Consider the following 14,110-nt stretch of genomic DNA (forward strand, 5'->3'; position numbering starts at 1 on the left):
TGAAGATGCTATCTTTTTTCCATTGTATGGTTTTGGCATCTTTGTCAAAAATCAGGTGTCCATAAGTGTGTGGGTTTATTTCAAGGTCTTCTATTCGACTCCATTGATCCACAAGCCTATTTCTATGCCAGTACCATGCAGTTTTTATTGCTGTTGCTCTATAGTACATGTTGTAAGAGACGATTAATATTTACTATTGATATATTTTCTGGTAAAGCTGTTGTTAATCCTAAACAGCTGTATACCCAAATCACCACACAGACTCTGGGATTTATTTAATTAACCTAGAACACAATGCTGCGCAATAGTTACTCCATTCTAAACCTCCAAGATCTCATAGTTTCCTAACATTCAGCTTTCCCACATTATACTTGCTTTTAGTGATATATTAGGTCCAGTCCATCTCTCCACGTTGTTCCAAGATCTCTGCTCCTGCCTCTGTTCTCCCAGCCTCGCTGCCCTTCTCTCCTCTTCTGCCTCCCACCTTCCTGTCCTCTGGATTCTACCTCTCTTGCTGCTTCCTTTCCCCTGATCAACATTGTGGCTAGTTGCTTTATTTTGGCATGTTTACACAAAGTTGAGACAGGTGATGCTTAGAATAAATATCACAATGCAATGTCCATATTGAAACCAGAGAGAAATCAGCATTTGAATGAACAAGGGTAAAGTGTATACATTTCAAAAGAACATTATACCAACAAGTACAACTTGAGATCAGGGATGGAGATTCCTCCAGACAATCTTTTATTGTAGAGGACTGTTTTAGCCATTCTGGGTTTCTTGTTATTCCATAAGAAGATGAGAATTTTTCTTTCAAGGTTTGTAAAGAATTGTGTTGGCAATTTGATGGGAATTGCATTGAATCTGTAGATTGCTTTTGGTAAGATGGCCATTTTTACTATGTTAATCCTGCCAAGACATGAGTATGGGAGAACGTTCCATCTTTTGATGTCTTCTATTTCTTTCTTCAGAGACTGGAAGTTCTTTTCATACAAGTCTATGACTTTCATGGTTAGGGTTACACCAAGGTACTTTATGTCCTTTGTGGCTATTGTGAAGGGTGTTGTTTCCCTAATTTCTTTCTCAGCCCTTTTGTCTTTTGTATACAGGAGGGCTACTTATTTTTTGCGTTAATTTTGTATCCAGCCACTTTGCTTAAAGAACTCAAAAAGTTAAAAGGCAACAAATCAAGCAATCCAATTAAAAAATGGGGCACAGAGCTAAAGAGAGAATTTTCAAAACAGAGGAATATCTAATGGCAGAGAAACACTTAAAGAAATGCTCAACATCCTTAGTCATCAGGGAAATGCAAATCAAAATGACCCTGAGATCTCACCTTACACCCATCAGAATGGCTAAGATCAAAAACTCAAGTGACCATGAATGCTGGAGAGGATGTGGAGAAAGGGGAATTCTCCTCCATTGCTGGTGGGAATGTAACCTTGTACAACCACTCTGGAAATCAATCTGGCACTTTCTCAGACAATTAGGAATAGCACTTCCTCAAGATCCAGCTGTACCACTCCTGGGCATAAATCCATTGTATACAACAATGACATTTTCTCAACCAAGTTCATAGCAGCTTTATTCATAATAGCCAGAATCTGGAAACAACCCAGATGTCCCTCAATGGAGGAATGTATACAGAAATTGTGGTATATTTACATAATGGAATACTACTTAGCAATTAAAAACAAGGAAATCATGAAATTTGCAGGCAAATGGTGGCAACTAGAAAATATCATCCTCAGTGAGGTACCCCAGAAGCAGAAAGGAGGATAAGTGGATATTAGACATATAATATAGGATAATTTTGCTAAAATCTGTACACCTAAAGAAGCTAAGCAAGAAGGAGGACCCTGGGTAAGATGTTCAATCCTCATTCAGAAAGGCAAACGGGATAGACATCAGAAGAGGGAGAAAACAGGGAACAAGACAGGAACCTACCACAGAGGGCCTTTGAAAGACTCTACCCAGCAGGGTATCAAAGGAGATGCTGAGTCTCATAGCCAAACTTTGGGCAGAGTGCAGGGAATCTTATGAAAGAAGGGGGAGATATAAAGACTTGGAGGGAACTGGAGCTCCACAAGGAAAGCAACAGAACCAAAAAAAAAAAAAAAAATCTGGGCACAGGGGTCTTTTCTGAGACTGATACTCCAACCAAGGACCATGTATGGAGATAACCTAGAACCCCTGCACAGATATAGCCCATGGTAGCTCAGTCTCCTAATGGGCTTCCTAGTAAGGGGAACAGGGACTGTCTCTGACATGAAGTCTGTGGCTGGCTCTTTGATCATCTCCCCCTGAGGGGGGAGCAGCCTTGCCAGGCCACAAAGGAAGACTATGTAAGACAGTCCTGATGAGACCTGATAGGCTAGGGTCAGATGGAAGGGGAAGAGGACCTCCCTAGCAGTGGACTGGGGAAGGGGCATGGGAGGAGAAGAGGGAGGGAGGGTAGGATTGGGAGGGGATGAGGAAGAGGGCTAAAGCTGGCATACAAAGTGAATAAACTGTAATAAATAAAAAAATTTAAAAAGAGAAGTACAAACTCTTAACAGCAAGCCACCTCCAGCGCCTGTTTTGGCTTTTTGAGCCAGGGTTTTAGTCTTATCTTGAATTCATTATCTTCCTACCTCTGGCCTCTTGTGTGCTATAATTATAGGTGTAAGCCATCACATCTGGCTTTTTTTGTTTGTTTGTTTGTTTGTTTTTTTATAAAGTAAGCATAATTTTAAATCTAAGACAGTGAAATCTAGAATTGTTCTTTCTTTCTTTCTTTCTGTCTTTCTTTCTCTCTTTCTTTCTTTCTTATTTATTTCTCTCTTCCTCCTCTTTTTCTTTGATTAGATTAAGATGTATTTTAAGCTGAGAAGTGATGGTGTATGCCTTTAATTTCAGCACTTGGGAGGCATCCTGGTCTACAGAATGAGTTCCAGGATAGCCAAGGCTATGCAGAGAAACCCTGTCTCAAAAAAAAAAAGAAAGAAAGAAAGAAAAGAAAAGACAGTCAGAGAGAAAGGAAGGAAGGAAGGAAGGAAGGAAGAAAGGAAGGAAGGAAGGAAGGAAGGAAGGAAGGAAGGAAGGAAGGAAGGAAGGAAGGAAGGAAGGAGAAAGGAAAGAAACTCTGTCTCAAAAACCCAAATACACTGTGGCCGTCAGAAGCTTTGAGAAAGCTGAGAACTCAATGGAGATACTGTAAGCAGATTCAAGCTGGATTAGTGTCCAGTCTCTCCCGAGCATGAGGTTTGCCACTGTGGTTGATGAAGGCTTCTTGACAGACTCCAGTACGGGGCTAATCATGCCACAGTGGCGACACGGTGGGCTAGGAAGATAAGCAGGCAGCACCCAAGGCCAGCTGTCCTCTGGAAGAGCCTGGCAGCCTTAGAGAAAGTCCTTTCTCCTCAGCAGAGGTGAGCAACAACGCCCCCGAACACAGACAGCCCCGGTAGGGATGTTTGAGTCTCCTCAGCTCCCTCCTAAGTCTGCTTGTGTCTCGGGATTTCCAAACTCTCCTGTCTGACCCATGACGGTACCTTGTGGCCTAGGAGGCAATGAAACCCAGACAGAGGCCAGGGAAGGTGACCAAAGACTAAGCCCTCGGCCACCTGAAGTTCTGTTTACCCTCCCTGCAGCCATCAGCTGGCCTGCTATCCAGAGAGAGGCCAAAGTTCTCACAGAAGTCTTCTTCTAGGACTGGGACCCCAAGGGTTTGGCCACTCTGTTAAGGGAACCACACCGTTGAGGCCAGACAGAAGACAAGGAGGGATAAGGACACTGCTTCCCATCTTGGGTGTAAATTCCCTGCCAGGACATCAGAGAAGGTCAGGCCAGGTTTGCTGGGCCTTGACATGGGTGCAAAAAAACCAGCACAAGGGTAGGAGGAGCATACAGATTAGATTGTTCTTTCAGAGTTTAACTTGATCTTCTAGCCGAGTGGAAATCCTACCTGCTGCTTCTACAGCAGCCTTCCATCCGAGGCATTCAGCAGTGTGATGTGAGGTACGAACCAGGGTCAGGACGCCAGGAAAGCCACACCAAGAAGGCACGGGTAGGTAGTTTGGGGACTATGGTGGAGATCCTGCCTGGTGTTGATATGAGAGTGTCCCTTTCCCAGTTGTCCTGAGATTCCATCAGGATACATAATACCTGGGCTGTTATGTACCCTTCATGGTCCTTCAGCCAGGACCCTGCAGGAGGGCGCTGTGGCCAGAATTTGAAGTAGAAAAGAACCCTTTCTTGGAGGGTGTCCTCATTCCCTGCCATTGTTACGTGACTTACACCTCAGAAATGATCACATATGGCCTTCTAGTGGGCATGGAGAAGCCTGCTGAGAGCCCCCGCTGGTGTCCCTCCTTCAGAATGCACTGGTTATTAGGTACCCCCCCCCACTTCAGTCTGCAGAATGAAGGACCACATCTGTCTTCTCTTGTACCCTGATTCTAGTCTAACCCAGCACAGGAAATCCTGACATGATGTTGATGATGATGACAACAACGATAATGATATAGGTTTTGGGTTTTTGTTTGTTTCTTTGTCTTGTAGTAACATTTTTTTCTTTGTTGGACTGGATATGTGCCTCCTCCCCTGTCTGTACATTTTCGTTTTTGTTGGTGCTTCATCCTTCAGAGCCAAGCTTGGCTGTCACTTTGAGGAAACCCTAAACTCCTAGAACATGGCATGCCAGACAGGTGGGTTCTCTGTCCTGCCCAGCAAGAGGAGCCTTCGCTTTGCAGGTCTTGCCTTAGAACCCTCTTCTCCCAGAGAAACAGCCTAGAAGACCCGTAAGACACAGAAAGCCCCAGTCCCAGGATGGCTGCAGGGAACCAGCTGGTAGGCAGGCTGACTTATCCAAGCCATGGACATGAGCCCTGGGGAAATCAAGGGAAAAGGCAGTGAGGCAGGAGCCCACCCTGCCTATCAATCAGGTTGTCAGGGATAGGGCCAAGGGGCTTGCTGTATGGAAGGAAACCCATACCTGCGGTGTCTCAAATAGGGCCTGCCCCCACTCTGTCCTATGGCTGAACACTGTGGACAGCCTGCAACACCATTTCCAGTAGCTCTCTAGTCCGAGACACCCAGGTTCAGTTTGGGAAAGAATGGCTCTTAGAGCTATAGGATTCGCTGACAGGAACCTTTACTTGGCATTTGGTGAGCAGTCAGGCTACAGACTCATTTGGCAAGGAGCCTCTGCGGTCTCGGACTGGCAGGGCACTTCCCTGAGCATGGGCCCCCGGAACTTCTTTCAGAAAGCCTGCCAGCCTCTCAGGCCCTCAACAGGGTCCAGCAAGGAAGGCACAGGAGGGTGTGGGCTGGGGCTCAGACACAGACAGGGAAGCACCCTAGGAGCCGGGCTGCTAAAGAGGTCAAATGCCCCTCCAGCTGTACCCTCCCCCACCCCAGCTGCCCCAGCACAGGAGGTGTCCTTGGCATTCCACCTGCTGCACCCAGTGCTGAGGCCATCTGAGCTGAGTGAAGATGCCACAGAAAACCCCAAATCCGATTGAGGCTTCTGCTCCCCCCCCTAATGAGGTTCATTATCAGCTGCTCTGATCCCTGTAAAACCCAGCATGCTGGATTAGGGGCAAACTCTAATCCAGGCTGACTCCTCCTGGTGGAGCAGCCGATCCAGGCTGGCTGGACAAACAAGCCTGACAGTCCGGGAGGGAGAGCTGAAAGGCGGCAGCTGCAGAGACAGCTTCTCTGACACCCAACACCCAGGCAGGTCTCAGGGAGGGTGGAGGTGCCACCTCAGCAGGAGGTGGCAGGGCCATCCAAGGCCCGTCCCCAGGGCATGTGGAGACTCAGGTGCTCCGTGGGGAGTGAGGTGAGCGCCTGCTCCATACCCAGGAGAGGTCTTGCTGCTGGATATGGAGTGAGGCTGGACGCTGCACAAGTGCCACAGACCCGGACGATACTTCTCCAAGGATCAAGGCAAACACGCCATGTGTGACTTAACAAAAATAATTTTATTCCACATCCCTCCCAAGCAGGAGGAGCAGAGTGGGGAGGAGGCATGTGGACCAGTCTCTCCAACTCTACCTGCTCGCAGTGGAACCAGGAGAGAGAAAACACTCTCCTCACGGCTCTCAACCCAGCACCTTCCACACCAACAGCTAGCATTGATTTTAGAGGCCCAAACAAAAGACAAGAGCCCCAGTTCTGAGAGGGGAAGAGTTTGCCCTCCCACAGCTTGCCCAGAGCTAAGGCACTACGGACTGCAGCATCAACCCAACCCCCTGCCCTCGCCACCAAGCAAGCATTGTACCCCACCGCCCAGCAACGGTCATCCCAGCAAGCTCACACTACACTAATGCAGCAGAAATCCTAGTTTGAACCTGGGAGACCAGAATAATTTCCTGAAGCTCCCAGGCTGGTTCCTGTAGCCAAACCTCACCCAGGTCTGAGGCTCTGAAGCTGGGTAGGCCAGAGAAGGCCACAGGTGATGCTTCTTTCTCTTCAAGTCGAGAGGGAGGGGAGAAGACAGAGCCTCAGAGTGCAGCGAGGTGCGCTGCCGCCCACCCGCCCAGGGTACTCTCCTCTGGATGAGAAACCTTGGAAAGTCTGGACTTGTTTGCCTCAACTTAAGGCCAAGACCAATCAGGAGACATTGAGACTTCAGCAGGAATGGGGCAGGACTTCACATAAGCTGAAAAACAGGAATTTGGTGCTGAAGCCAGGCCTGAACCTCCCAGAACCCCCCTAAGCACCCTGCCCTAGGCTGCCCCTAGCCCATGTTGCCCAGATGAGACGGGCACTGTGTTTCTGTTCTGTCTATTGGAATCCCTCTTCACAGCAGACTCAAGAGGTTCACTGCGACAACTCGCCTTCTTGGACTCGCTACTCTCCTAGGCTAGACAAAGGAACAAGGGGTAGAGGGGAAGCAAGGGGCTAGTGGGCTAAAAGCCGTATGGACAGCAGCTCCCTTTTCTGTCCTCTCCCTGGGCAGTTCAGGCTGTGGGGTGACTGGCATGGCCCTTCAGGATCCATATCCTGGCCCGGAAGTAGGTGTACATGGCTAGTAAGCCCATGAAGGACACAGAGTAGAGCCCCACACAGAGACTAATGTCCAGGTGGGAAAAGTCTCCACCCAGAACCTGCAGCCACTGGCCTTGGCCCTGTCTATCTAGGGCCTCTGGCTCCCCTTCAAGTATGCTGGCTAGCTGCTTGGGGCTGCGGCCCCCTCGCCTTAGCTCTAAAGAGCCTTGGAGGTGGTTCACCTCAGGCAGCAGTAAGGCCTCAGTGTCTCTCTCGCTCAAGTGTTGCTGCCCCTGGGCATTCTCCTGCACAGCCCCTGGAAGCTCCTGCACATGGGCAGGAGGGCCCTGCCCTGGTGGCGCTCCACTCATTCTGAGGCCTGTGTGTAGTTCCTGGGGGTCAATTGCTCCAGGATTCTCAGAGGGACCGGCTAGGGCAGTGGCTCCTGGGGGCTCTGCAGAAGCAGCCCACTCGTGGCCCAGCACTGAGTTTCTGGTCTCTAGCTCTGCTGCATCCATTACCAGCTCTGGTTTGGCTTCTGGGTTCTGGGCACCACTCTGGGCTGCGGGTCCAGCTGCAGGAGGGTCTATGATGATGTTTGCTGGGGAGAAGTGAGCCTTGAGAAAGTTGAAGGTGGCACCTTGGTCCCACACAGGCACCTGGCTGTTGAGTTCGTTATGGCAGGCAGAACAGAGCTCACGTGGTGGCCACTGAACCTTGGGGAAGTGGGGGTCCTCACTCAGAGCACCTGGGGAGGAAAGTGCATACGGTTTGGTTGTCACCTCTGGTCTGCCTTGGAGCTCAGGTTTCTTTTGTTGAGAACACTAGCTCTATCATCTGCAAAAAGAGGCTCACTAAGACTTTAAGATAGGAGATGAGAGATGCAGACAAAAGCACAGAAGCAAAACCAAAACCAAAACAAATAGAGCATGTAGGCAGGCCAGGTGGTACAGGTCTATAATCCCTGCTACTCAGGAGGATGAGGAAGAAGGATTGCTTGTTTAGGGCCAGTCTGGGCCTCTGTCTCAAAGTAAGAAGGCACAGGAGAATGTGGTGAGATAGCTCAGTGGTAGAGGGTTTGCCTAGCATGAAGTAGGCCCTTGGTTCAATTCCAAGCACCACCCTAAACCCAAACAACCCCTGGACAAATTGGCACAGTTCTGGCCTACAGTGTGACACAGCTACTGGAACATTTGGTGGCACTTAACTGGCTCCATCCAGCTCCTGCCCTGGGGGCGGGAGGTGCTGTCAGGGAGGCACTCCTTGCTCCCCAGGTATGTGGCGTCTAGGCTACAGAAGGCTCCCCTCTCAGGCTCTGTGTGTAGGACCCACCGTGCTCCCATGGGCAGGGGTGACTAGAAAGACAAGCTCCCCATCCCCCAGGCCACTTTCTGACGAGAACTGTCTCTGGGTGAGGAAAACCTGCCCTCTCCTCCCTATTAGTCCAAGCAAGAGGCTAATAGCCAGAAAGCAGAGCATGGGAGGCAGGAGAGATTCTACCAAGCTAGAGAGGGGTCCTGGTAGCAGCAGGGGAAGGACACTGTCAGCCAACACTGGGGTAGCACAGTGTCCCAGTCTGTTTCCTCTACACACAGGGCTAATGGTATTGGACTGGTTAACAGGGATAACAGATCTGTGTGAGATGCTAGGGTGTCACTGAAGAAACAATCAGTATGCTCCCACCTCCCACCTCCCACCTCCGGCCTTGGAAGTGGCCGCTCCTTACCTGAGAGGCGAGCGTTAACCCTGTTGTGGCTAGTCCAGAGCCAGAGGACTGCACTACTGGGACTTCCCACCTTGTGCATGGAGGCGGCCGCCATCTGCTCAAAATGGTCAGCACAGTCACGACAGCCAAAGAAGTACCGGACATAGCTTCGCATGGCCTGAAGGACCTCCTGGCCATCAGCTGCCAGGGAAGGGAGACACCACACAAAGGCCCTCACGTCGCCAGCCTCTGCTGTTCCTATCGTGGTTTCCCACAGGCTGCCCTACCCTCCTCCCCTCTGCCGTGGTCACCCTGCACGAGGGCCTCGCATTCCAGACCTTGTAACCAGAGGCCTGGTGCTCCCTTGCCTACTTCTCCCCTTGCAGGGCTCAGTGCAAAGAAAGCCCCATTTCCTCCAGAACTCCTCAACTGCATGACTCCTCGTCCTCTCAGGTCCTCATCATTTCACTCTTCTGTGGGACATTCCGGCTCTCTGTGACATGACTAGACAGCTGGCAGGGACCGTGCATTCATTCTAACCCTCACGATCCTCTTCCACCTGCCTGCTTTAGGCTTCCCATCCGCTAGTTCTCTAGTGGGGCTAGCTTCTCTGGGACACTCCTCTGTCTGAATACCTTCTAGTTTGTCTCCACTCAGTATTCTCACTATGGTTGCCTCTTCTAGGCTGGTACCAACAAGGGTGTCTGTTGACTCCCACACTTTTTCTTTAACCAGACTCTGTTGAAGGCAACTCCATGCCCACACCTTCTATGCCTTTTCTCCTTCCATACTGTCTGTATGCCTCAGGGCTTGCTTCCTGTTGCTTCTAAATGTTCCCTCTTCGGTACACCTCCAACCCTTTCTACCTCCACCCACCAGGACTTCACAGAGAGCTCCCTCTTGCATGCATGTACTCTCCCTTTCTGACTCTCTCTGCCTCACATCAGTGCCTGTGCAACTGCACACTCTAACTCCAAGCTCCATTTGTTCTGCACCCACTCCGGGTATAACTGCCCCCCAAATATGACTGGCCCGCCTCTCCCTTCTCAACAGCTCCAGAACTGTATTCCTGTAAACATCCCTTTTCTATCTGCCTCATCAGTTCCCCCATAATACAGGATCATTCCAACTGGCTCCCCATGGAGGACAGAATAGACAGGACAGTCTGGAGCACAGTGAGGTGGACAGGCCTGGACTCACCTGGTTCTTGTGGGTGGTTTTCACTGTGCCTGTGTGCCTGCACAGTCAGGAAGTGGAAGAGGACCCACAGGGAGCAGGGGAAGCCCCGGAAATGTGGCTCACTGCCCTGGCAGCCAACCCAGTTCGCCTTCTCAGCAAGAACGAAGCCCTAGAGGGATACATGTGAGCATGAGAGCACAAGCAGAGAAGAGAACAGGTTGGAAGGGGGTGATGAGAGAGGCCTCCAGGAGCACACAGCACTGTGGCAAAGGAGGTCCTCTTCTTGACCTGTCACCTCGAAGGGGTGAAATTCCCACCCACCGAAAGATCACCAGGTCTGAGAAACCATGGCACAGAGCAAGCTCTATCTTTGAAATAGCTGTGCTGATCACTGAGGTTCCCACAAGCCCTGACACCTTCTATGTCCACAGGGTTTTACATGTCTCTTGGGTATAGTGTGCTTTTGCAGACAGCAGAAAGAACAGATACCCTGCTGTAGGCCATGAGGAGAAAGCTGCTTGGAAACAGGCAAGATCTCTGGTGTCTTAGATAAATGTGGTGGCTCATCCCTATAATTCTCACATTTGAAAAGATGTAGTAAGAGAATTGCTGTGATTTTCAAGGCCAGTAGACTTGGATACACAGTAAGACCCTATCTCAAAAATAGGACTCCTTGGGAAGGGGCATGGGAGGAAAAGAGGGAGGGAAGGCGGGATTGGGAGGGAACGATGGAGGGGGCTATAGCTGGGATACAAAGTGAATTAATTGTAATAAATAAAAATAAATTAAAAAAAATAGGACTCCACTGCCTCATACCTTACTGTTTTTAGTTACAATCATTTACAGGTACGCTGGAGCCTTAGACTAGGAAAGTTACATAACCTCTTAAACTTGGTTTCTTCATCTGCTAAGTGTGAGTTCTGAGGCCTGAGGATTCAAAGAGATACTCCATAGACCTCAATGAAGAGCAGCTAATTAGTGATAAATAGAATGACTTCATGCGCACTGCTGAACAATGTTGTTAGAGATCACAGTTTTACGTCTTTCCAGTGCCAGAAATGTGAAGGGCATTAGCAAGGCCTTTGCTTGCCTTCTAGACTCACCTCCTTCCTGCTGTCCAGAGCAGCTTTGAAGAAGCTATAGGGGATCTTCTTCTTCTGCTGCTTCTGCAGCCAGTCGTTTATCGAGTGCAAGAAGTTCTGGACCAAAGGCTGCCCAGGGAAGTACTGTGGGTGGGGACAGTGGCAATCGCAAAGTGAGAAACAAGTCTACAGGCTCCGATGGTCTCACAACAGGGAGGAGACCGTGCAGAAGGGGCCAGTGCACGGTACTAGAATGTTCCAAAACCAACAGGCACACACGTGAAGTCACATACTCTGTTTTGGGCGGAGGGCTTCCCTCTATGGCTAGACTCTATGCAGCGCAGGCCCTGTGGGTCTCTGCTGTCAAGGCTCAGGCTGTAATGCTGACCTATCCACATGCAGCTGCTCAGAGGAGGGTCCAAACAGCTCATCACTCCCCAGGACTGCTGTGAACGCTGGCACAAGCCTTCATTTCACGTAGTCTTCTGATGCAGCAACTGACTGACCAGCTGGGCTTACATGAGGTAGGCAAGGGGGTAAACATGGGGTAACTGAGAAAAACTTCAGCTGCATCTTGGCAGCTTTTTCTGATGCTCAGAATCCCCCTCTTATATCCCAGCATCCTTGGAGCATTGTTGGGTTCTTCAGAAAATGGGATACTAGGGCATTTTCCTCAGGACAAACATCCTGGTAAGCACAAGGAAGGAAAAACTGCAGGGACATCTTGAGCCATTCTCAGTGGTGAGATGAAAGGAAGATAGTGCTCAAGGGAAGGGCCTTTACAATGGCATCACCAGAGGGAGGAACCATAAAAAGTCTTTCACTCCCCAAAACAGGACCCAGAGGGTTTCTACCCGCCCCCCTTTGCAACACCCACTCAAAGCTGTCTGAGTATACTCTCTTCTTGGCTTTTGCTAAGTAAGCTGTTTTTAGCTGTCTGTATTTCTTGGCTCAGTTCTTTCTACTGAAAAGACAAGAACCAAACCGAGGAGAAACGGTCATTGGTAATAGGCGAGGCTGGCAAAAGACCTTTCATTTAGCCCGTGGGCTGCCAATGCAGACAGGCCAGCCCAGGGCTCAGGGCCAAGATCCAAATCTTGATGTTAACTCCCAAGAGCCTCAGAGGAACATGAAAAGCTACTTTGACAATAAGTCAACTCAAATCTGATTAGTATCAGCACTTTAAAACCACAAGGACTCAAGGGAGGAGGGACTATGTGTATGTGTGTGTGTGCGCATATGTGTGCATGTACAAATGCACATGGGGGTGGGGAGGGGGACAAAAGCGGAGGCAGCAGTGAAGCAGGGCAGATAAAAGAGGAAAGGTAGGTAAAGAAGGCAATGATTCTGAGAAATATGTCGAGAGCAGAAAGAAGAAAACCATCTGAGAGAAGTCTCCCGGAGATGAGAATGGTTCCAGAGAAGCCTGCTACCAGATCCAGTGTTCTGAGAAGACAGGAACTGCCCCCACCAAACCTTAGGGGCTGGCTGTGCCGCACAGTGAAAAATGGCTGGGAAGACTTCTGCTTCCTCCCAGTCAGCTCCCGGGAGCTCTGGGCCCACACACAGATTTACAGCTGAAAGTCAGCAGTTCTCACCGACCTCCGCCTGCCTTCCTGACTTGGCACAGTCTTTCCGCCTTCTAAGGCCATGTGTCAGAAGGACCAATGAATTAAAGGCTCTGGACAGCAGAGAGCAGGGAAACTTTGGTGAGCACATGCCACCCAGTGGCCATCCCTGGGAGCAGCTCACATCTGCTAAGGCAGGCAGACAGAGGAGCCCTCTTCACTCTAGGCTCTCCTGTCTCCTGAGCACTCCTTGTGATAGGAAAGGGAGGAAGCCAAATGAGATGTGGGTGTGAATTCCACCTCCCACAAGGTGCTTCCCCTCTCCGGGCTGTCATTTCTTCATCTCTAAAATGATGTAGCTCTAAAACGAGTATCAGCCACAGGGTTTAACAATGGAAAACACACAGCGCACTGGACAGTCTGTCAGCCTGCCAGGCTCTAGGAATGGGAGTGGCTATGATTCTTCTTCAGGGTAGAAAGCAGCTCCCCAGTGAAGTAGACAGAACACCTCAGTCATGTGGGCAAAGGTCAAACAGGGCCTCTCCTCCTGTGTCCCAGGGCCCCTGTGACACACAGGGCCCCTGTGGAGCAGCCACACACCTGGCTTCCCTCAGTCCTCTGCTTCAGTGCTACCCTGCCTTCTCTGAGAGACCTGGCTTCTAGCTGAAAGGCCCCTTCCTCCCATACTCACCTCCTGCTCTTGCCAAGGGTCTGGCTGAGTGTCCCACTGAGAGTGTGCTGTTCAGGCCTCTATCTAACCTGGGTGTTTTGGGTCTCCTTTCATATCAGCTGTATAGAGCCTTACTGGAGCCCAAACTAAACACCAGCTTGCTTACAGCTGAAAACAGATAGAAGCAGCATGGTGAAACCACTGCTTTGGAGGACTCCTTTGGAGTAGACTGACCTGGGCTTGGGATATCCTCATCAAGGTCTGCAGAGTGGGGGAGCACATGGGAGCCTTCCCTCACTGCAGGGGTTAAAACAAAACAACAACAAAACAGTCCAGAGGACTGTGTTCCCTCTAAACCTTCACAGTGTCTGCTCAAGGCCTCAGTACTGTGGGGGTACAGGCTGCAGGCCTCAGAAGCAAGGTCTCTGTCATGCAAATAGCTCTGCCTTGCCTGCAACATTCCTTAGGTGGCCTTCTCTGCGTTACAGACACAAGACAAGAGTCACCAAACCAAGAGGGTCGGGATGGTGCCAGAATGGGTGGGACAGAGAGATATCTGGAGGTTCCCCCAGACCTGCCGGGATGGGCAGGCTGAGATCAGCTGGGACTGAGGGAGGCTGAGTCAGCAGGTAGGCCCAGGGGACAGGAGCCCTGACTCAGCAGCAACGCAGGGCAGGGCTGGCTGTGGATTGGAAGCCAGAGTAGGGAGGCCAGGGAAAGGCAACTCAATGTAGCAATGCCTCAGGCCCTGCGTCTGGTCCTCCTGGCTATCGTAAGGCAAGTTACTTGGGCCCCTGAGCCTCTTAAATGGTAGCAATACCCCTTTGCAAAGCAGGCAAAAAGACTAAATACCTGTCAGACATTACTCTGAGAAGCAGCCATCTTTCCAAGAAGCTAGTGGGGAGCATGGGGCAGGGCTGATGCTAGGGAT

The 14,110-nt window shown here is 50.2% G+C and overlaps 1 protein-coding gene across 2 annotated transcripts in view; it reads right to left on the reverse strand.

The window, feature by feature from the left end:
• Window positions 1–5,945: 5,945 nt before the first annotated feature.
• Window positions 5,946–14,110, reverse strand: part of Qsox1 (quiescin sulfhydryl oxidase 1) — a 37,829-nt gene continuing 29,664 nt past the window's right edge. Inside the window, exons 9-13 of one of the 2 annotated variants that reach the window (XM_021660514.2) lie at window positions 10,963–11,085; window positions 9,881–10,028; window positions 8,702–8,881; window positions 7,497–7,723; window positions 5,946–6,646 (exon numbers count right to left, since the gene is read on the reverse strand). In XM_021660514.2, the coding sequence (XP_021516189.1) occupies window positions 6,638–6,646; window positions 7,497–7,723; window positions 8,702–8,881; window positions 9,881–10,028; window positions 10,963–11,085 (687 nt within the window). In that variant the 3' untranslated portion in view covers window positions 5,946–6,637. Of the gene's footprint in view, window positions 6,647–6,790; window positions 7,724–8,701; window positions 8,882–9,880; window positions 10,029–10,962; window positions 11,086–14,110 lie in introns of those variants that run through there. The other variant, XM_021660510.2, reaches the window with a different exon arrangement.

The sequence above is a fragment of the Meriones unguiculatus genome, chromosome 11 (genome assembly GCF_030254825.1).
Source record: "Meriones unguiculatus strain TT.TT164.6M chromosome 11, Bangor_MerUng_6.1, whole genome shotgun sequence".
NCBI classification, from domain to species: Eukaryota; Metazoa; Chordata; class Mammalia; order Rodentia; family Muridae; genus Meriones; species Meriones unguiculatus.